We start from the raw sequence: 24,848 nt of genomic DNA, 5'->3' as shown, positions 1-24,848 counted from the left end.
GAGCTGGACTTTCTGATATGTATAACATTAGAAACAATAACTATGAAAATATGTTTCAAAATTCATTGCTCCACCAAGATCCAAAGTCATATTAACCTATAAAACTAAGAAATCTACATGTCTAATTAAAAAAAACTTAACTAGTATATTCTAGAACCTGTTTCCCTCAAACCAGACTTAGTTGCTGTTTTATGAAACTTATTTTCAGCACTTATACTATTCAGATCGTTTGGCAAATCCAGATTATTAAGTGCTTAATTTAATTTTCACTGAAAATATGGGTCTTTTTTTCAGCTCCCCTCCCTTCACTTAATGCTGAAAGTGGTGGTCGATTAAAATTTCTTTTCACTTTCGATTAAAATATCCCTAAGATTATTTCAAATTACAATCACTTTACGTCTTCAGCACTTGATTTATTTTCAGAGCTTATTTTCAGTTTATCAAATGACAACTTAGATTTGTGTAAAAACTTCCCGTTGACTAAAGATCTTCTGGATGTTTCCTGTGTTGTATAGTCTTACCAGACTATATAGAACCCAGATCTAGTGTTGTTATTTTATTTTTTTTAGCTGCCAAAATTAGCTGTTTGGATGCTTATATTTCTGTCTAATCACCTATGTTGAATTAATTTGATCACACCTGGCATGGGATTTGTAGTGCATTCAACAGTTGTCTGGAAACCCTAGCACGATGACAATTATTATGGCAAATAATTGTCATCATCAAAAGAGTAACTATATTCTAGGTCATTGCTCTTCAGATTTGTTTGCCAGCATTGAAAGAGTAAATAATTATTTATATGCAGAATTCTTCGAGCATATTGATGGGAACTGATGGCATCCACTGATATTTTGTTTGTAAACAGGATTGTCTTGAATTACTGAACAATCTTCTCCGTAACAATGCATCTGACCAGGTTTGTGGCTTTTAAAGATGCCTAGTCCCAATATGCTTCTGTGGTGTTTACTTAAAACAATTTGTGCAGTGCAGATTTTACTGAAGGAAACTGTGGGATTTGAGCCGTTAATTTCAATCCTGAAGCTACGGAAAGGTAGTGCCTACAGTTTCACCCAGCAAAAGGTAAACCGCAGTGCATGTAACAGACTGTAACTTCCTATTCCCATTGTTCTCTTTGCTGTAGCTGAAATTTTTTATGTTTATTTTTTCATTGATTAGCTGCAATCTTTTATAGCTTAAAAAAAAAAAAATAAAAAATTTCTAATCAATATGCAATCTTTTATTGTTTGCTATTGTCATGGATATGCTTAGATACTTAGCTTACTCCTGACTGGTCAGATTTTGTTGTATTTCAAACAAACACCATGCCAGTAGACAGTAAATCTGCTCAGCGCGTTAGACACCATTGCATTGCTATTGACGGGAAATCCAGAGATCGAACCTGGAAAAGATGCCAACAGGCTATCTAACCAAACAGCCTTGGCTCAGGTGCTTGTTACTATTTTACCACTCCACACTGCACATTTTAAACAACTTTAAGCCCTTGTATACACATACCCCCCCTGCTTTTTTTACACTGTTTACATTTGGAGAAATTGCAGAAGAAGATCTTGGACCATCTACTTATGTTGGGAGTTGAGAGCAAATGGGCTGCTGTTGCTGTTCGCTGTTCGGTAAGATACATCTGTTTCCTTAAGGGCTGTTTTGTCAATTGCTCTTGGTCTCATAAGAAATGAATTATGGAAAATTTTCATGTACAGATTTTCGCTGTTGTTTATAGTATTGTTGCCTTGGTATCTCGAATCACTCTGTAAATTGACTTAAAATAATATGTCATCGGAATGGTTCTCTTAGGTAACCTCTATACTCCATCTTTAACAATGGCTAATTTGCACTAATGATCAATTAAGCCCTCTTCATAAATAAAAAAAAAGAGTGCAAAAATGCTATATTTCTGAATTAACATCAAGGAACTGATTTGTCTAACTGCTGTTGCCATGACAGATCAGACCATCTAATGTGGCTTCTTTCATTGATCATTTATTTGAAAATTGTTTATAGAGGAGAAAAGTGAAAGTATATTATCCTAACTTGAACACCTCAAAGGATGTAGGTGGGTGAAATGATGCTTATGTGGCATATTTTGATTTTCCATGCAAACAAACTAATTAATGAACAGCATACTCTCCTTGATTGTCAAACTGGAGTGTGTGCATAAGCTTATGGACTTAATATCTTATACCTCCTAACACTTGACCAGTATGTACTTTTGTATGTATCATTGATATTCCTGAAAATGATCCCAAGCCATTTTATTCAAGGCTTGTGAAAATTTGGTTTATTTTCTCATCAAGTGATTTTAAATTGAGGTATTAAAAACAAGGTTTGGCCAGTATACTATTGGAGTTGTGCCTTGAAAAACCAATGTGTTTACTAGTGATGTGGATGTGATATCAATAATCTTAGCAATAGATCATGATGACCATATGTACTAGATGGACAGATTGCTATACCATAATTAATATGTAGAGGTGTCTTAAAATATGCATGAATACGGGTTAAAGGATAGGGATTCCTCTAGCTGTCCTTGGGCAGTTGAAATTGGACATAATGGTCGCTAACCAAGGGAGAGTTGTGGGGCTTGGATCTCAGTAATTTGTTGTTCCGTGGCCACCTAGTAGGTTGTTGATAGACCCATGGTTGTTGTTGTCATTATAATGATGGATGTGGTTATCATATGTGAGGGGATTGATGACGAGTCAGGATGGAATGTCTTTATCATTAGGCACAATGATGAATTGGTGTGCCTTCACCTTACCTCACATAGGCGTGTGAGTATGTTATGAATATATGCTTTTGGTTTGGATCTGTTGGGCACTTGCATTGGTGGATCGAGGTCAAATTTCTAGACCGAGAGGCCCATCATGCCTAGACTAAGATCGACTTGAGTATGCACTAGATTTGATTAATCCTTAGACAGGAGGATGTGTGAGGCTTCAAGGTATTGATTTTATGTGTTTGGCTCGCTTTGTGAGGTCGTCATGTGGCCAATAAAAGTGGGTGTAGTTGTATGCATCCATCAAGGTTTGTTGATACTTACATGAAACCTACAAGAGATCTGCTAGTTTCCTAGGAACTTTTGGATTAGATCTAGGATATTAGATGTTCATCAATTAGTTTTTTCAGTTGAGACTGGTGGTTAAAAGGCTTTGAAAGGTTTTGCAAGTATTTTAACCATTAAAATATTGTTATTTGAATGGGTATGTCTTTGGTGGATGGCCATAACAATAGAAATGTCGGATCAAATATGGATGCATAGGATAACGCAAGATCATATGATTTCGATGTAGTAGGGTAGATGGTATACCATAGGGTGTTAGAGCACCATAATTGGTGTCTCCTTGAAACCCTAATCTTTTCTTATAAATAGATACTTTCCTAGAGGGCGAGAAACCCCGGGCACTAGACATAGCCCCCCCAAGTGCCACTTGGTATCACATGTGTGACATTTGTGGAATCCATCTGCGTGGACAACGTGAATCTCTCGCTGACATGTTTTGCTCTCACCTCTCCTTCATTTGGGATAGATTTGGGAGAGACGTCCTAGGTTGGAAAATCAACATCAACAAATGATGGTTTCACATCGGCATTGATAAGGTAAATCCTAACCATTGGTTGTTGGATTTTTATTTTCTAGAAACTTGGATATATCTAAATGGGGATGTATGGGGTTTAATTTTATAATTAGTGCTTTTAAAGCAGTGTTTTCAATATCTTGCGATATCACTGATAGATCCCCACGCTATATTTGTTATCTCAACTAGGTGATATGAAACCTAGCTTTAATATCCATTTTTCATGGTATTGTGCAATATATTGCACAATATCTCGATATCATGTGATATATTCACACTCCCCCTTTATAAATTCTTAATGGATTGTGCGATATATTGATATCAAGGTATTTCGTAATGGTAACATTGGCCGTAACGGCCACCACCGTTACCTTTATGAAACCGGTCATAACAGCCGTTATGGCTCCCATAACGGTTGTTACTCTCTCTCTCTCTCTCTCTATTGAAAAGAAAAAACTCGAAAAACATATATCTGCCCCATAACGTTGAGTAAAAAAAGATTCGAAAAACCTGTATCTGCCCCAAAACAGACTATTACAGGGCTGTTACAACCTTTACAAGGGGCGTATGGGCTGGTAACAACGGTGGTGGGTCATTTTTTCTGTAACGGTTGTTATGGCCATTACAACCTCGTAATGTGTAACGGTTGCCGCCATTACCTTTATGTAATGGCCTTTCTTTACGGTCTTGTAACGACCTTTACGGCACACCATGATTGATGTCGAGTGTGGTGTGATATCGAAAGGGATAAAAGGAAACCGATGCTGTTTTATCTGAAAAATTCTAAAAAATTCACTAAAATCAATTTAAAAGAAACTTTTTCCTAAGATAGTGTAAGGTGATTTCGACTAGTCCACTCTAGTTTGTTGGAAGAAAATCTTCCAAATTTCTCCGAAATTGTGATTGAAAGCTTCTTGGGGCCAGATTTTAGAAGGTGTATGGTTTTTTTTTTTTCCTTAATTTTTGATTCATTTTTTAAAATTTTATTTTATATGTTGTAAATAATGTCAAATGGATGAAATCCATGATTCTTCATGTTTTGCATTAAAAATTATGGATTTGGAGCTTCAATTTCAAGATTTAGGGAGATGGGTCAAGATGTATAAAATTGGGGAAAAAGCATTTTTTTTTTTTTTCAAAATTTTCCAATTTGTTGCAATTTTAATGTCCAAACACAAAATCTATTATGTATATATTCTGATCTACACATTCTTTGCGATTTGGGGATTAATTTTTCTTTGAATTAAAAAATGTTAATTTATTTTTTCAAGATTCATAGGTTTATTTCCAGTTTTCTCTTCTTTTTTTTTTTTGAATGTATTGCTCATGTTTCCATGTGTTTTCTTACATTTATAAATTTTATGATGACTTTGAATATTGTTGCATCAGTTCAGTCAAACAATGCATATATTAGGACCCTATACAAAGGAAAACTATTATGTGCACTTTTTTTTTGGGTGACTTTTTGATGCATTGGTGTCTTTTTAAATAATCTCTAAAGTTTCATTGAAAAGTTTGACCAATTTCTCAATGTTTCCCCATGTTTCCCAACAACAACGATAAATTACGCGATGCAATGGATATATCCTGTGCAATAACCTATATGTATCCATATCCCAAGGGTGTGATACATTACACCATAATGATATGGAAAACATTGTTTATTATTATTATTATTATTTCTTTATTTTTTTAATTTCCGTTGCTTTTTTGAAAAACCTAACATATACAACTGTGCCACCACATGTGCGCATTCCACCTCATTAGGTGGTATGTGATCCTAAAACTTTGGAGAGAGAGCGCCTTGGGCTTTAGAAGATTAAAAAATAACTGGGTGTTTAGTAAAATGGTGGCATCGTTTTGTACGTGGACCTTCTTTTTGGCATTCGTAAATGGACCTTCCTTGTGGATAGAAGGATAAAAAAATCAAAGTGTGTTGCAATATCATGCTTCACCAAGGTCAAGGCTTTTTGTTGGAGCCATGGGGTTAGCAAAATTTTGACAGTCGCCTGTGAAATAGGAACTGTCTCCTTCCCAGTATCTGTTTCATGTGTTGGGTAATGAAGAAAACATTGGTCATCTATTTCTTCATTGTGAGGTTGCAAAAGTGGTCTTTTTGAGCTTTTTGAATTTCCTGGGTGATGCTGAATTCAGTACGATTCTTCTAAGCAGTTGGATGGCAGGTCCTTTATAAGAAGTTGGGCATATTTTTTTGGGAAGTACTTCCAGTGGAAAATGTGGAATTTACGGAGTGGAATAGAGGGATTTTGGAAGATGAGAAGTGTGACATTAGAAATATTGTTGTCATCTTCCATTGGTCTCTGTTGGAATGAACTTCCAAGGAACATTTCAGTTCTTGAAGCTGAAAGAGAGGATGTGAAATTCCTCATGAATGAGGTTAGATAGGAGGGATTTGGTGTATTACTACCTGTTGACTGGACATGTATTCTTTGACATATCCGTAGTCTTTATGGATACGGTATTATTTTATCTTAAATAAAATTGACTGTCAGTGATAAAAAATTCAATGTGACTGGCTCCCACGGCATTCTTTATTTACCAAAATGGGGACAAATTGAGTCTGTGTGTGTATGTGGAATGTGGATGACATTTGAAGTGAGGATGATATAAGCAATAAAACATTGTTATTTGCTATTTTCAGTAATAATCACTGTAAGTGGGGTCATCCAATGATATATCAGCACAATCCATATGGTTCATCCAATGTGTCCCGCCTTCCCAAAATTATTCCTACTGTTACACTGTAACTGGTTAAAGCAAATGGAGCAATATTTAACGTCAATAGGCAGAATTCCTATCGGTTGGTTTAGAACTCAGGATTGATTGATTGGGAGTTATTTGGGTCCATGACCAATCCAGATAAATAGTTTGGATCGGTATGTCTGGGAGCCTGTGTTTGCATATGTATGCTGAAGATGGATCATCAAGTGTTCGGAGCAATGAGGATTTTGTTATTAGGAGAATGCTTAACAACTGTTTTCAGTGCATTACATGCTTTTAGAGAATTTCTAAAGCATGTCATGTCACTGAGGTGGCATTAACTGACATCCATTTTCAGTTTCACTTTGAGGTGTAGCTTCTGCTTTTGACATGATAGAATGTGATATTATCATATTCTTATAGGAAATTAAATGGATTATGTTTTATAAATTTCTTGCTGCTCATTCCTGAGCATTTACTTGCAATGCCTTTACTCTCGAGGCTGTAAAAGATGTATGTGATCACATTTTAATTATATTTACTCTTATTTCCAGGCACTTCAATGCATTGGCAAATTGGTTGTCCGACATCCTCAGAATCTTGACACCCTTGCAAGTAAAGTGGTTGGAGAGGAGCCGCAAGTTGTACCTGCCTTGAACTCCATTCTACGTATTGTTTTGCGGACCTCAAGTTTGCAAGAATTCATAGCAGCTGATTATGTTTTCAAGTGCTTTTGCGAGGTTGTCTCTTGCAGTAAGCATGAACCATGTAGTACATGCTAACCTTTGTTTTGCTTGTTACCAATGTTCAAGAGAAACTTTTGCTGTATATGAAGAGTGATGCTCGTACCTTTAGAAATGAACCTTAATGTCCCTCCATCGCAATGCTGTTGATATTGATTTGAGAATTAGTTACTTGATATACTGTGGATATATTTCCATTTCTGCGGATGTAATGTGGAAAAATGTGACAAAATCCACTGGATGTATGGATTCTTCATTATACTATAAGCATCTGAACTCAAATTTGCATGTGCATTCATCTGGTTTTTATATTTTGGTCATGCAGCTTGATTTTCTCCACATTTTCCATGTGAAAGTATCATTGGCAGCAGTACACTGCCTTGACTGTGTGTGACTGCGTTCTTCGGGATATCTTTCCATTATATAATCTGATATTGGCACTTTTACCTTCCATGATTCTTGATTACCCTTTTCCTTTATATGTCTAGAAACTTATCTATTGAACGCCCCACAATGAGTTGGATTGACCGACAAATTGCACTTAGCTACTCCCTCTGAAAGTTGGCACCAGGTGTGTGCCACACAAGTGAATGTTGGAAAGACATGATCCTCCTAACCAGGCGTCACTCCCACTTTAATTGTACTTTGGACTCACGTTCCTGCTTCCATGTCCTAGCTATTCATACTCAGTAACATTTTGAAATAGACTAAGGTATTCAATAACAGTATCGGTGACCATAATGGCGTTTATGGGGCCGTTAGATTTTTTTAATGGGCCATTTTTTTCCATAATGTGTAACAGTACCCGTCATTACCGTTAACTCTTTATGTAACAATTTTTGGATACCATAACACTTCCTGCTCCTACACCCAAATTTGCTGCTGCTTTGCTTCAATCTTTGCGTAACTATAGGACTAACTAATCTGGCAACGTCACTATGCTTGTTACATGTGGTAGTAGGGTTATGAACTGGCTAGACCTGAGTTTCTTTGGGCCAGGATTTTAAACTGATTGGGCAGGGCCCACTTCTGATTTTGCTTGGCCCAAGGAAATCTCATATGCTACCTTATGCGGAACCTAAAAAGCACAATTCAAGGATACATTGATGAGTGTCTTTTGGGTACAATTACGGTATTGAAAGACATTGTTCATGAGCATTGGAAATACAGGAGACTTGTTATTGGCCGTTGACATCATCGTTTTTTTGAAAGTTTGGTTTACATCATCATCATCGTCATTGTCGTAGTCTCGTACCCACAATTTTGAATGGGTTACATGGATCCTATTTTACCAATCAAGATTTTCCTTTATCTATAATACCTAGGCAAGACAATAAACAAATCATCATCATTGTTGTCGTCACCATCATGGCCTTGTATCAACTATTTGGAGTAAGCTTTTACAAATCCTATTTTGCCAACAATCTTATCTAAGTCCCTAACTTCGGTAAGTGAACAAGCCTTCATATCACTTCTCGCCACCTCAATCTGTGTCCTTTTAGGTCCTTCAACCAAAAATCAGTGTTCTAGGGGCTGAGATAGGATCTATATATAAAGAGGAGTTTAAGGTTTGCAGGTGGACACCAGTTATGTCATACTACTACCCTACAATCTTCCACATGCCCTACTACATTGGATAGTTGTGATCCTTCCTTATACATGCACCTGTATCTGATCCACTCATTCCATTGTCATAGCCTTCCACCAAAGATCCAATGCCTATGCAAATTAAGTGGTGGATCCCAAAAACTAAACTCTTGGACTATCATTAAGTGTGATTACAACCATTTTACCGGTTAAAACAAACATTCATCAGTTGAAAACATTTGTAGAATCTTTTGGAACTTTTTGATTACCAGGCCCAATGGAAAAATCACTTGATGAACATTTGACCCCAAGATTTAGGTCATGTGTGAGTTCATAAAAAACCAGTGAATCCCTTGTCGGTCGACGTGAGTCTTAATGAACCTTGATGAATGTGCCCAGCTACACCAACTTTTATTGGTGATGTGATGACCTCATAAATCAAGCAAAAGCACATTTAATCAAGACCTTGAACCCTTAGTAAGGATTAATCAGTTTTAGTGCATAAGTTGATCATACTCTAGACATGGTGGGCCTTCTGGTCTAGAGACCTGACTTTGATCCACCAATGCAAGTGCCCAATTGGTCCACCTAGGAGCCTGTATCCATGGCACTTGCTCCTACGTGGGATAGGGGTGAAGGTACATTACCTTGTCATAGTGCCTGATGGTGGAGACCTATCTTGACTCATCATCAGTCTCCTCATATAGGATGACCACATACAAGATAATAACTAATAACCAAATGTTCATCTTAAAGCCTGCAAAGTGGTCATGGTGGAATAGGGTATTAAGATCCATGTACTACAACTCTCCCTTGGTCAGTGACTATCATGCCCAATCTCAAGTTCCCAAGGACAACCAGAGTAATTTCTCTCTTTAACCGATGTTCATGTATGTTATGATACCCCCACATTTTAATTATGGCATAATCATAGGTCAACCTAGGACCCATGCTCATCATGATCTACAACTATGATAATCAATATCACATCCACATAACCAGTGGATAAGGTTCATATTGGTTTTCCTTGGCACAACTCCAACAAATTGAACAATTTCAATATACTCTAGACTACTCCTATGCTGCTTCAAAGACTTTATTTTTAATTCTACCCTTCCTAGTCCCATAACCCATCTTAACATTCTTTGCTCAACAACACTCAATCTTTGCTCGTGTAGCCTTCTAATTGCCCAACATTCTGCCTATATAGCATAGTTGGTCAAATAACTGTCTTATAGAAACTGGATTTAAGTTTCATAGGCATCTGACAATCATACGGAAGTTGAGAGGCACATTTCCAGTTCATCCACCCAACTTTAGTTCTAGTGTTGAAAACATCCTTATCATTCTTCCCATCCGAATAATATTGCTACTATTTAAATAATCTCTTGAACATTGATTTTAACTAAAGGATCACATCTATAACAGTTCCTACTAAAGCTATATCCCAAATACTTCATTTTAGTTCTATTAATTTTTAAGCTCTAGAATCTAGCCCTCCAAACCTTTAAATTAGCAATTGCCCCCTCTGGTCTTGTTGAGTAACAACAAATCATTCACAAATCCATGTACAATAAGGGACCTCGTCCTGCACACTAGGAAATAATTCATCTACGTCAAGTGCAAAAGTTGAGGTCTTAATGCGGACACCTGATGAAAACCCACTGCTATTGGAAACTCATCAATCACACCATAAGTCTTTCTCATTCTTTTAATGACACCCTAACACATCTTAATTATATCAATATATCCTCCTCGTACCCTCACCCTTTTGAACATGTGGGTCTATATGAGGATGGACGAGTTAGGGTTTAAGAATTCCTTAGCTGAAATAATCCTTAGAGAGGAGGGGATCGAAATCCTCTTGTTGGTTTCATTGATAGGATGAGAAGTATCGTCAATGGATACGAATAGATCTGATAGCATATCAATTTTATTAGGAACCTAAGCAATATGGCAAAACCCCAAAGACTAATGTACCATGTCAAGCTAGGGTCTTAAACCACTGATGATAGTAACACACCGTAATGTTCTGCTCCTGTTGCTTGTAGTGGTGCACTCTGGTGTCAGTTTGGCCTCTTGTACAAGTAGCCCTTTCCACCCTGAGACGATATTGCGGCTACACTCTGGTTGTCCAGGTAGCCCTTTACATCTTGAGATGGCATGGTGATGAGGACATCACTTCATGTGCACCTTTGCGTACATCTAGGAGGAGGTGGGCCACACTGATTTTCCTGTGGCTAGGCGAGTACCCGTGATTGTGCTGAAGACCCCATGTGCATGTACGAGCATCTGGAAGACCCCACATTGGGAAGATGCACATGGGCTTCTTCATGGAGTGATCCAGACCGTTAGATAGGAGGGACGTGAGGATCGGGCTGTTGGATCACATGATCGGACCATTGATCTTGGATCGTCCACACTAGTTTTTTCTTAGACTTTATCAACTTATAGCTTTTAATTTTGTTTATGTTATGTTTGGACATCATTATGAGTGTTTTTTGTTGATTTTATTTAGACTAGGGTTATTTTCATTAAAGTTCACAAGACAAGGTAGTTATTGTAATTATTGAAACTTCTTGGAGTTATAAAAGAGGGTGGGGTGTGACTCTCTCCCTTATTGGATTTTTGTGAAAAAGACAAAGAAGCTTTGCTCATTTTTATTATTTTTTCTTCTTTCATCTTCATGAGATTTGAAGATACTTACATGTGATTTGGAAGAGATTAGTGTGAGGCTAATCTTCATCAACGGAGGGGCAATGTCTCCATCTATTTGCACATCATCATCCCTTTTCACTCCATCAAGGTATTATCTTCAAAGTTCTTTGAATCTCCCATCCCAAATTTTCATCTTCTCCTAAACCTAACTTTTCCATATCCATCCACAATCCAAACCCTAAAAAACCTAAACCCATCCGTGTGAACTCCTTGGGTTGGCCATACGGCCATACCTTGCCCCATTGGGTTTCCCATCACCCTTAGATCAAAACCCTCTTCTTCCATTCTTAAAACCCTAACCCTAAACTTAAAATCCCTAACTTTCTTACTTTCCCAAATTATCCAAACCCTAACTTTTCCCATTCTTCAATTCACCCAAAATCCTTACACCCCTCTTATTCCAAACCCTAATTCCTATATCATAACCTATAGATCCTTTAATCCCCTCACCCAATTTGATCCCATAAACCCTAATTCCTATATTTCCCCTATTCCCCTAACCCTAATTTTACCCTAGATTGTATTAGGTCTTTTACTTTGAAATAGACTTTATCCTATGCTAATTGGATGTCCCTACATCCATTAGATTCAAATTTTCTTTTATTTAATGATCTTGTGTGGCGATGTGGGTCACCTAGGCTAGCATTATGCATGATCTTCTTTTGGTTTTTGTGGTATTTGTGATGATTATGGCAAGTTTTTTTTTTTTTTGTTAATTGATCTCACATGATATTTGTTTCATGCATTGGTCCTACGCACGCACATGGCAACTGCACTATGGTTGTCCAGTAGCCCTTTTTGCTGTGAGAGGGCATGGTGACTTTCACTTTGGTCTAGGTTGCCCTTTCACAAAGTTCACCATCTTCGGGACTTAGACAAAGGATGTTGTGTTGGCTCTGATACCAAGTGAACCTAACAAATATGCCAACCAAACCCCCCCCCCCCCAACACACACAAAAAAAGAAAAAAAAAAGAAAAAAAAGAAGCATGCACACAGACAAAAAAGGTTAAGTTCTTCCACTTTGTGTTTTGGTCTTGTCTGTCTTTATTTGGCACCTCTAATTTCATTTGTTCTTGCATTATCTTTCATATGCAATCTTTGAACAATTGCACCTTATGGACCTGTTCTATGCAACAATTCTGTGTGCTTATCATTTTCACTGTCATTTGTTTCATGATTTACTCTACTTAATTAATTAGTTTATTTTTTGAAGCAGAAAAATAAAGAAGGCCAAGAACTATTGGCATCTACAATGACTCCTCAGCCACTTTCAGTTTCTCATGCTAAACATGAGGAGGATGTTAACATACCATTTGGAAGGTAAAATAGAGGGGGAAGAAAAAGTGAACGCATTGCATTCTTAATTTACCAGTGCCATAGGATGTTCATCTTACATCTAGTGAGGATCAATAATCTCATTTATTTATTGTCATTATAATTTTTGCTTCAATTTCATCTGTTTCCTTCTATAGCTGAATTGTCTTCCTAAACTTTTGTTGTTCTTCTGTGACAGCATGCTGTTGAGTGGTCTTATTTTGAATGAGACTGATGGAGATCTTGAGGTAACGAAAAGCATTTAAAGTTTTCCCCACAAAATAAGTCACAAAGCATTTAAAGTTTTCCCCAAGCAATAAATCAAAGCCATATGCTTTTTTTATTTTTATTTTTATGAATAACTTCAAAATTGGAAACAAAGCTGCATAAAGCCATTGTTCCTAAACAAGTGATACAATCAAAAGGCCCAAAACCGATGATCCTAATTCCTAACAGAAATAAGAAGAGCATCTCTGGCAATTGCTGCTTTTGCCAGATGGTTGGCTTCTTGAGTTGCCTTATGTTGAACATGAGACAAACCGTAACTTAAGAGTCGAGCAGACGTTCCGCATTTGATCCATAATATTTGCCACTTTACAAGCCAGATGTCCAGTTGAAGCCATTTAATTGCATTAGCCGAGTCTCCTTCAATAATCAGGGGAAAGACCACTCTCCATTGCAATTTCCACTCCTTGAAGTATGGCAACAGCCTCAGTCAATTTCCACTTGTAGAATGGGAGAGCTCTCATGATCCCTAAAAATTCCTCCTATGCTTGCTGGACCTGGGTTACCGAGAGGACTCCCATCGAAGTTCAGCTTCATCCATCCTTTTTCTTCCTGGGGGGATAATTTGCTTCAATACCATGGAAATTGCTGCCCACCTTGCTCCAATCCAAAATCATCTCCCGAGCTTTCTCAAACACTTAATCTCACTGCAAGACTTGCCTCACAAAATTCTCTGGTTGCAATCTAACCAAAGAGACTGAATGATAGCTTGAGGAGCCATTTTTGACAAACATGCTCCTGTTTCACCCCTGGTGAAAAGGTTGCCTACCGATCTAGGCAAGACCCATTTAATTCTGAATACTTCAAACAAGGCTGCCCAAATTTTCCATGCAAGATCCCAATAAATTAGGAGATGGTGGATGGATTCTTCCTGATTGTAACACAGTGTAGAGAAATACCCCTTTTTATTTGGTCCAGTGTGAGAATTTATTGGGAAATAGGAACCACTGTCCAAAGAATGTGTTGACCTTTATAGGGATAGTTGCCATCCAAGTACGCAAGAAAACATAGGCAGAGGGATCATTTTCTGACACAAGGAATTCATAACCCGATCTCAGCGAGGATTCCCCATCCGATTGTTGCTCCCGAATCATGCTACCTTCCTTGGAAATTGGGTTATACAACTCTTCAAGCACAACCAATAAGCGTCATCATTTTCAGCTCATCATCTTGCAAATATCCTCTGAACATGGCGACTATACCACTTTGACTGCAACTTGACTAAAGGAATGCTGCATGCCTACCCTTCGACTTGCTATCAGGAGCAAAGGAGCAAACTTGCTGGCAAGAGGAACATCACTGAACCATTTTTCCTCCTAGAAATTAACTGTCACCTTTCTCTAACATGGACTCAAATGCCACTGGAGAATAAAGTTTGCATTGATGCAATTGCTTGCCATATCTGGGAGCTGTTTCTTCTAGTGGCCACCATGAGCCCACAGCCATGGTCCAAACTACCATAGTTGGCTAAAAGAATGTTCAAATAGCCTCTTAACCTACCCCAATCCTCCACCAGTATTTGCTCAGCAGAGTTGAGTTCATTTTTCTTATACCTCTCATACCCAACACACCTAGTTTCTTCACAGACATCCTTTCATGCTAATAGGTGGAAGCTATGCTTTTCCTCCATGTCATTCAAAGGAACTTTGGAGCAGATTTTCAACAGGCATTTCAAAACTGATAGAATGTACACTGGGAGGTTGGCAAAAACCTCCTTCAGCAACTTCTGTCCCCAAGAGAAAGCATCTTGCTTTTCCACAAGGCTAATCTCCTTCCAAAATTTTCTTTCAAATCTTCCCATGAATTCTGAGGGGTCCTTCCATAGCATAACAGAAATACCCAAATGTTTTGATGGAAAGTCATCCATAGCCCACCATTTGAGTCATACTCTCAACCATCTTCCCTTTTAAATTCGGTCTGCTGATACTGCTTTTTGACAAGCTAATAAATTGACCCAAGATGATTTCATGGCATATGAAATATACTCTAGAGCTTGAGCTTCCTGGATTGAGCCATCCCCAAATGGAATAGTGTGGTTGGCATACTGCACATGCATCACCTCATGCTCAGCCTCATTGATTTGCATACCACAAATGATCCCTTGAGTGTGAGCTTTATAGAGCATCCTGTTAAGGAAGTCGGCCACTATGGTAAAAAGGAGGGTGACAGCCTGACAGGGGATCACCTGACGGATGCCCCTACCACTCTGAAAGAATCCTTTTGGGACACTGTTGATAAAAGTTATGAACCAAATCTCTCTGTGCAGTCTCTTCATTTCCTCCATTTGCTTCCAAACCCATTCTGACCAGCATAAATTTCCAATCAGCTAAGTTGTAGGCCTTCTCCATGTTGGCTTCTAGGTGGAAACGTTTTTTTTTAGCATTTTTACAAAAATCGTCCACCAGCCTTTGAGCAACAATTGGGCCATCCTGAATGTTCCTGCCAGTGGTTAAAGCACTTTGACTGGGGAAATAGTTTTTCCTATCACCTTCTTGGATCTTTCTGCTAGCACTTCCGCAATTATTTTGTACAGGCTACTCATAAGGCTGATTGGCCTAAAGCCCCATACTTCTTCTGCATCATCCCCTTTGGGGATAAGGGTGATGAAAGTAGCATTAATATCCTGTTAATCACAACCTTATCATGAAATTCCTCTAGCACTGCAAACATGCCTTTATGAATGAAACCCCAACTAAATTGGCCGAATGTTATAGGAAAATGATCTGGACGAGGGCACTGTTCTGCTTTGAACACTGCCTCCTTAGTCTCATTGATACTGAATGGCTCCTCCAGCAATGCAGTATCATAATTTGGTAGCCATGTTTGGTGTTCTTGAATTGGTAAACCTAACAGTATGCGAAATTTGATTAAATTCCAACTTTTGGCTTTTCAAGCAAGAAAAGAACATTTTTGTGCTGATTATAGGGGTTTGCTAAGTCCATGCGTGTGCATAATCCTGCCGTACATGTTCCAATAAGGGCATATGGGAAAGATCTGAGATTACAGTTCCACACTGTGTGGATCTTCTGGCACAAAAATCAGACAGTTCATGTCATCAGGGGCCCACAGTGGATGAAACAAACAGACTGGTGCATTTGTTCATTCATGGTAGCCCACCTGATATGTTTTTCTGCCTGATCTTTGGGCCGGAAGATCAACACAGCAAGGCCCATCTGATGAAATGCTTGGATCTTGCACACGTGCCATATATTGGCACATGTGCTGGCATATAGATTGGTGGCATATACACACATGTTGACAAACCTCCTGAATATAATAATTGAAGGGCAAAACTTCTATTTGCAAGTTTTAGGAAGGTTACGCATCTGCACCTAGACACATTTTCCGTCATATCACATTGGGACATCTGAACCACACATCAGTTAAGACCTCATTGTGCAGATGACCCAGCCCAAAAATCAAGTGAGTCCACTCATAAGGCAGACCAAACATATATGTTGAATGTGAATCATTGGCAACCTTTTCTAAAGTGCCATTTGTTTTCATACATATATGTTGAATGTGAATCATTGGCAACCTTTTCTAAAGTGCCATTTGTTTTCATACATATATGTCGAATGTGAATTATTGGCAACCTTTTCTAAAGTGCCATTTGTTTTCATACATATGTGGACTGGCCCATCTGTTGAGTCTACCTGCCTAATTATTGTGTATTGTATGCTGGTCGTCTATACGGCTGGGCCCAAACACGTGCCATGATGGAACTTATGAGCCGGGATGTGGAGATGCATGTGGGCTTAAAAAAGCCATCTATTTGCATTATTTAATTCTGGAATCTTTTCTTGTCAAGTCAATTCCTGTCTCAAGACTTGGAGCTTAAGAAACTGAAAGTAAGCATTTTCGTGTTCACTATTTACATGTGTGTAAAAACAGAGGCCATTATGATTATTGTTGTTGTTTTGAATGGCAAAAGCAGATACTATCATTTGCAACCTTGAATCACGATGTTAACCCAAAATTGTTACAATTTCTGTTTTTACTGGGTTTTCTTGACTAAATGTGCTACCCAAAAGATGGAATATTGACATGCTGGAATTCTGTTTGCATTTTCTATTACAAACGATCAGTTTTTGAAAAATAGATTCAAACTGCGTTTTGTAATTGATATATGGGATTTTAAGTTGTCGATTGATCAAACATAGTACAAAATCAAATTTGTTTTCCTTTTTGAAGTTTCATTTGTTTTAGTCCTTGCTGCACTAACAACCATCTAGCTAATATCTTTTAGTGTAGACTTGTTGCAGAGCTGCTAGCATTCTTTCTCATATACTCAAGGACAATATCCAGTGCAAGGAACGGGTAAGCGTCCGATATCTCGTTCTGTTTTCTAAGTTTCCTTGTCCCTTTTCCCTTTTCCTCTTTCCCTTTTTCAGTATGAGCATGAAAATGGTTGATAGATACAAAAATAAGCAAAAGAAAGTTTTTCTAGATGCTCTTATCCTTGAGTGACGGGCTGAAATTTGTGATGCTCTTATACTCAAGAGAGTGACCAAATTTTTTGATGTATCTAGAGTTCTAGAAGTATCCTTTAATCACAATTCTCATGAGGCCAACATTATTGCAGATGACCTTTGGTTCTTCAGTTTTGACAAGTGGGCCTATGGTCTGGTAATCAATTCCATTGATCTCGTGTCCCACTGTCAATGGGAAATGCACATGCCCCAAAAATCTTCTTGATAGGTCAACCCTAGAATTTGTTTGGTGGCCTATGAAAGTAAAGGAATAAAGAAATTATCCATATTGAGCTGAAAAATAGTGGGTGGCTAGATCTTCCAATTGGGTAGATTTTTGCCACATGGTTCATCCCTAGTGAGACTAAGGATTTAAATAGTGGTTCCAGAGTGCAACTCTCTTGGGACCGAAACCAGCGACTTGTCCTGACTCGTCCGTCTTGATCCCATTTCAGTTGCACTGGAACTGATATGGTTTCGTTGATGACTGAAACCAATATGATGCTGAATTGTACTGGATGATGTTTAAAAACATGGGCGGGACCCGTTAGAGCTCTGGGTGGATTACTGAACCATGGGCCCTTCTTGTCAAAGCTGAAAAGCCAAGTATATTGTTGAAAGCCTTGGGTCGAGGATAAGTTTGTCTTTCTAGCATACATCACAGATGGGACAATCAGTCTCTCTCTCTCTCTCTCATCAATAAAGACTGTTTATCAAAAGAAAAAGGAACACGTAATATCTTATATATCCTTGTCATCTTGTTTAGAATTTCATGTGCTAATGAACAGGGGTGGCATGAGCCTGGCGGCCTGGGTGGCTCAGCTTTCTAGGGCTTGGGCTCTGAAACTTGGCCCACGGGCTGGACCCAGGCTAATGGTGAATGACCCCATCCAGTCCATTTGCCCGATCCAATCATCAAGTGGGCCATCAGGGTAAAAAAGAATGGAGAGTTTAAAGATGCTTGTGAGCAGTTCCCGTACAATGTAGATATAGTTTAAAGGCACTCCTGGATAGGGCTGTCGGAGGGGCAAGTTGGGCTTCATGTTCCCCAGTCCTAAGCCCAAAATTCTCTAGGCAAGCCCAAGCCTGATCAACGTAAATTCAAAAAAGAAGAGAGAATGATATATCCAAGCATTGTCCATGCCCAATCCATATGATAATTTATGTGCCCATGACCCGCCTCTCCCAACCCATGATTAATTGTACAAGCTAAATATGTAAATATAAAATGGAGATATTAAAACTTTGAAATGTTAGTTATTTTAGTCTAAATTAAATGAAAAAATTGCAATTCCAATGCAAGTCAATCACGCATCTTATATAATGCATGCACATTGTATATCACCCATGTGCATTAGTATCATGGCCCAAAAGGCCAACATCTCATTTTGACAGTCCCGGGCAAGTGCTTCAAGCGGGCTTCATGCCTCTATCTCACACATTCATTTTAGTTGAACTACTTGCACGAACTCACATATAAGCCTGAACACACCCACACAATTTTACATATAATGTGTGGAATATATTTGTCCATGATACATATTACATACTGGATCAGGCGGGCCAGGGGTAGCTAAGCTCGGGCCCAAATTGATCGCGCTTTTATATCTAAGCCCAAGCCCGTCCCATGGACCTAAAAGGCATTCCCAAACCCATACCAAATACTTGCCCAGATCAAAAGCCCACATTGACAGCCCTACTCCTAGATCTGGGTCATGTTTCTATGATCAAAACAAATTATATGATGGAACTTGTTGTGGATGGAGGGGATACCCCAATTCTTAGATTGACATATTTTAAACCTTTGATCCTTTCACTCTTACAGGCCCAGCCTTGTAGGGCCAGGGCTTAAGGGGCTAGCACTGTGCTAGGGCCCACTCCAGCCTGGCCCACTAATGGACTGGATGCTTCTAAGAGGAATAGCAGGATCTTCAATGTTAGCCAGCATACAGTCCATTGATGCATGTGATTATATAATTTGGACTCATCTTTCAATTTTCCATATGGTTGATCAAATGGGTCCCATCGTGGACTGGGATGCACCCAAAATCTCCTGGATTGGAATATCGTAACCCTTCAATCTTTGGACTATTTCCATTGAATATGGACTTCTGCTTGATTGTTTTCTTAGCCATCATGTTTAGTTCATTGATGTAAGGTTTAGGATTCTCCAGTCTGGTAGATATTTTGGGTGTTGCCTTCCACAGCTCGGCCCATAAGATTAATGGTCTGGATCACCAAACTACACGGAGAGGACATCTGCTTACCCACAGGACCCTGTACATCTATTTTTCATCGGCTTTTCTAATATGTGCTGATATATCACAGGCTCTACGAGTTGAGCTTGAGGCTCCAGTGCCATCCTTAGGTGCCCCAGAGCCACTCATGCACCGGGTCATGAAGTACTTGGCCCTTGCCTCTTCATCAAAAAATAAAGGCAGTGACCAGGAAGGAACATCAGTTGGGGATTTATATATCCAACCCATCATCATGCGACTGCTGGTCACATGGATGGCAGAATGTCCAAATGCAGTTAATTCCTTTTTAGACTCACCAGCGCACCTCCCATATCTCCTAGAGCTAGTGTCAAGCCCAAGTGCAAGTGCATATGTGCGGGGGTTGGCAGCTGTTCTGTTGGGAGAGTGTGTTCTTTACAACAGCAGATCCAGTGATGATGGTAGAGATGCTTTCAACGTTGTTGACACCATAAGCCAGAAGATCGGCCTTACATCATACTTCTCAAGATTCAATGAGATGCAGAAGAGTATTACTTTCGTCTCTGCAACATCAGGCCAGAATCACAAGCCGCTGACAAGATCTAACACTGCTAGCATGACAGATGCTGAAGACACTGCCGAGAATGACAGAATCAATCAGAAGCAAGATCATCCGATTCTTGCATCAGTTTTTGACATGCACTTTGTCAGTTTTGTTAAAAAGCTGGAGGTGGATATCAGAGAAAACATTGTAGATGTCTTCAGTCGTCCGAAGAACACAGTTGCGGTGGTCCCAGCGGAGTTGGAGCAGAAGGGTGGGGAGAGTGATGGGGATTATATAAAGCGGCTGAAGTCATTTGTGGAGAAGCAGTGCACTGAGATGCAGGTGAGATTGTACACATGGCATGTGATCTTTTTCCTCCATAGATTTAATGTTCTTTTGGGTATATTTATTGAAAGAAAGATCAGAGAAAGGCTTTGATACTCTGGCAGACTGATTGTTAACATGCTAGCGCTAAGAAATTGTAGATGTAGCATGCAAGTTACTCAAACTAAACTGTCTATGGTGGGACACATTTTAGATGTTTCATAAACCAAAACATACACTAGTTCTATTACCTTATTATAAGATTTTAGTGGGCATCTATTGGGTGGTTCATACTTCATCATTATCTAAGTCTTATCCCAACTGATTCGGGGTTGGCTACATGAATGTTTCCCCCATTCCACTCTACGAAGGATCATAGCCCATAACTTGGTTAGATTGAAGGTCAATGAGTTCTTTCTTACTACTTCCACCCACATTCTTTTGGGCATTCTCCTTGCCCTTTTAGAGCCTTCAACTTGCACCAATTCACTCCTTCTAACAAGTGTAGTTCTTGGTGTCCATTGCACGACCCAAAACATCTAAGTCTACTTTCCCTCATCTTATTACCTATTGGTGCTACTCCTAGGTTCTCTTGTATTCATTCATTTCTAATTCCATCATTCATCGTCTTCTCACTCATCAATCTCAACATCCTCATATCAGATCTACACATCCTATGAACATTTTGTTCCAACTGCCCAACATTCTGTCCCATAAAGCATGACTGTCTTATTGCTATCCTATAAAAATTTCTATTAAGTTTGATTGTACACGACGATCCCATAAAAGCTCCTAACGTACATCTGCATTTCTTCCACCCTGCTTGAATTATATAGGCAACATCGTTCTCGATCTCTCCATTCTCATGAGTGGTCAGTTTGGGATACAACTTTTTTTTTTTTTTGAACGATGATAATTTCGTTAATAAAAGGCTGCAGCCAATATATACAAAAATACAGCATATACATCTCAAGAACAAAACTTCCGCCATCAACCCTAGAATTGAGACAAAATATTCGACACTGATGCCCAATCCATTACATGGAGTTTAGCCCTTCTAAACATATCTATCATTCTTCCCTTTTTATTTCTAAAGCATCGATCATTTCTTTCCCCCACCATAAAGCCCATAACCCCACTAACATACTCAAACCTTGATATCCTTCTCCCCGATATCTCTATACCCCCTCCATGCCACGATAAGATAAAATTGTTTATTGAACTAGGAAACACCCATAGCACTCCAAATAGTTTGGGATACTACTTGGTCAGCAATCTTAACTAATTCCTTGTTTCCACTCCTATTGTCACCAAACCATATACTCTATTTGAATGTGACTAGTTTTAAATCCTTTAGATTCTAAAGCATCCATACATTAATCTAGTTTTATGTTCATGCCCTCGTCTTTTCAATCAAAGCTATGTCATCTGCAAGCAACACACACCATGGGATCTCTTCCTGCAAATGCCTTGTTAAGTTGTCATAATCATTGCAAAAAAGGTACAGGCTCAATGACGATCCCTGGTGCAAGCCTACAATAATCGGGAACTTGTTTCTCCACTAATGGTCCTCACATTTGTCACCCATCCCTTGTCCATTGGGTGGTTGAAATGAAAAATATCCAATTGTCTGAATTCAGAAAACGAGCATAGATGAATTAGAGGTTAGGATTGTTCAACTAATATGGTTTCCATAAGATGGGTTACCTTACACATGGTAACTTATCATATTTCCTGTAGTGTGTGTATTTTCCTTTTCCTTGTTTCTGTTTTTTGGTCTTTCTATTGTCTTGTTTGTCTTTCTTTCTTTTTTTTTTTTTTGGCTTTTGGCCCTGATAAATTTGCATCATCTTAAAAGAAAAAAAAAACGTTACCTACATACAGTCCTGCATTTTGAACGATTTAATTTTAATTAATGCATGTCATGTGTATGATTTCTAAGTGCCTGCGTATCAAACATTTATAGGGTATCAAATACCAAAAAGTTAATTTTCCCCCACTGGTTTCTTGTTGTGGTGTTCAGCACACCGATGTGCACCTCTGCTTTGGGTGTCAATCCTGATTCTGAATTTGATCAGAGAAATTATAGGATCCTAATGCATCAAGATGTGCTGATATGCATGGTCCATACAGGTGTCTATTATCCAGCGATCCAGGGCATTTCTCTAGTGGGCCCCACCGTTATATAGAGAATGTCCAAACGTATTTCTGTCCTTTCATCTTATTCTTTTTGTGGACCGGTACTGTTAATTTTTTCTTAACTGTCGGTGTAGGCTACCAATTGAAGGCGTAGGACCATCCAATGTGGGAGATGTTTTGTCTCCCACTCGTTAGATGAGGTAGTGTGTGAGTGATTCAGGGTTCAATCCCTGGTAGTGTTACCTTTAAAAAAAAGAAAAAAAAGGGGAGATGTTTTGGGGCTCCCAATTGATAATAGGATCGAAGTTCAACTGTCCAGATAACAGAACTGTATGCCACACTTTCGTTGACTGGTGTATCAGGATGCTGCGGATGCACCCCTCTTGTATCTAAGCAACTCAGCATCCAACCCTTCAACATATTTAAAAAAGAAAAAGAAAAAAAAGGAGCAACTCAGCATCCGTGCTGCACCATTCCCGCATATGCGAGGTATGATTATGCTCTCATGGACGCCCGCCATAGCACACGGGCTGTCTAACATTGTATGATACATGAAGTATGATTACACTTTCATGGATGCCAGTGCATGGACCATCTAACTTCGCATAAACAATTGGGACTTTATGCTTTTTTAGGACCTTCTTGGGCGAAATGCATCATTGGCTGAGGAAGTGGCCAAGACAGGTGGAGGCAGCGGTTCCACTTCCGATCAGAAAACGAATGGTGGCCGAGAAAGAGTCCAGACTGAGACCCTGCGCCGAGACCTTCAAGAAGCGATGCAACGCGTAGAGACTCTAAAGTCCGAGAAAGCCAAGGTTGAAGCTGATGCATCCATGTACCGGAATTTAGCTGGGAAGATCGAGTCCGACCTGAAGAGCCTATCTGATGCCTATAACAGCCTAGAGCAGGCCAATTTCCATTTGGACTCGGAGGTGAAGGCATTGAGAAAGGGAGGCAATGGGCCACTTCCGGACTTGGAAGCAATCAGGGCAGAGGCGAGGGAAGAAGCTCAGAAGGACAGCGAGGCTGAGCTGAATGATCTGCTTGTATGTTTGGGGCAAGAGCAGAGTAAAGTGGAGAAGCTGAGTGCAAGGCTGGTGGAATTAGGCGAGGATGTTGACTCTCTCCTTGAAGGGATCGGGGACGATGCCGGACTACCGGAAGAAGGTGAAGATGAGGAGGAAGACTGAAGCTTGTGTTTCTCTTGTCAGATTTCTGCTCATCGTGTCTGTTCGGGTTGCATGGGCCCCAACACCGATTGTATTTTGCCTTGTGGAAGACACTTCACATTGTTTATTTCAATGTATTACAATCATCAGTCCTTGGAATTTAGCTGTTTGGATGTGTTCTTTCTAGCTATGAGGGTTGAAGAACCAATAAACCATTTACTTGAAAATGATTAGAGGATGAAAGCTTAGTCTGCATTTAGAAGTGTAGACCAAATCATGTCCCTTTCTCGTCGGAAATGCATTGAGGCCGCCCCTTTGAGCACACCATCTGCATTTGAATGCTTACAATTAAAAACTTCCTAGGGCCCACCACAATGTGTATTTCCCATCCATAAGGTCAAATAGACCTGGATAGATGGAAAACACAAATATCATCTTGATCCAAAACTTGTTGCCCATAAGAAGTTTTTAATTGTCAATCATCACTGTTTCCTGTGGTGTGGTCCACCTGAGATTTGGATCTGCATCAGTTTTGGATGAACGTCCTAATATGAGCTGGAAAAACGGATGGCCGGTGCGGATACATAACACTTACATAAAGGTCGGCCCCACGGTCGTGGCCTAAATAGGTTAATGTTTCAATCCAGACTCCAGAGTATGCTGTTATTATGGACATTTCTATGGTGGGCGTCCTATGTTCCCTATTGTTGTTTTTTGTGTGGCCCACCTAAGTGATACATCAGGCTGAATTTTGGAATATAGTTCCAACAGGGGGGGGGGGGGGGGGGTGGTTAGGTAAAAAATGGAAGGGTTGGATTAAACTCATACATCACGGTGGGGCCCACAAAGCCCTGTGACGTATGCTACTTGCCATATGTCCGGACCTAACCTATGTAATCATTTTCCTGAATTTACGGCGCTAGCCCGGCAGGCCCGACTCACTATTCAACAAGGAAATGGATTGGCTGGTGTGCCACACACCACCGACATACGTGATGTGTGTTGTCGTCACCAAATTCTGT

The 24,848-nt window shown here is 39.3% G+C and overlaps 1 protein-coding gene across 1 annotated transcript in view; it reads left to right on the top strand.

Moving 5' to 3' along the window:
- Window positions 1-24,081, top strand: part of LOC131252902 (golgin candidate 6) — a 47,694-nt gene extending 23,613 nt beyond the window's left edge. Inside the window, exons 10-19 of the mRNA XM_058253668.1 lie at window positions 866-916; window positions 991-1,080; window positions 1,333-1,446; window positions 1,560-1,631; window positions 6,869-7,054; window positions 12,580-12,683; window positions 12,877-12,925; window positions 17,217-17,282; window positions 19,763-20,536; window positions 23,293-24,081. Coding sequence (XP_058109651.1) covers window positions 866-916; window positions 991-1,080; window positions 1,333-1,446; window positions 1,560-1,631; window positions 6,869-7,054; window positions 12,580-12,683; window positions 12,877-12,925; window positions 17,217-17,282; window positions 19,763-20,536; window positions 23,293-23,847 — 2,061 coding nt within the window. The 3' untranslated portion in view covers window positions 23,848-24,081. The remainder of the gene's footprint in view (window positions 1-865; window positions 917-990; window positions 1,081-1,332; window positions 1,447-1,559; window positions 1,632-6,868; window positions 7,055-12,579; window positions 12,684-12,876; window positions 12,926-17,216; window positions 17,283-19,762; window positions 20,537-23,292) is intronic.
- Window positions 24,082-24,848: the final 767 nt, after the last annotated feature.

This window comes from Magnolia sinica, chromosome 8 (genome assembly GCF_029962835.1).
Source record: "Magnolia sinica isolate HGM2019 chromosome 8, MsV1, whole genome shotgun sequence".
In the NCBI taxonomy this organism is placed as follows: Eukaryota; Viridiplantae; Streptophyta; class Magnoliopsida; order Magnoliales; family Magnoliaceae; genus Magnolia; species Magnolia sinica.
The sequence above is the reverse complement of the archived record's forward strand: the minus strand, read 5'-3'. Positions and strand labels throughout refer to the sequence as shown.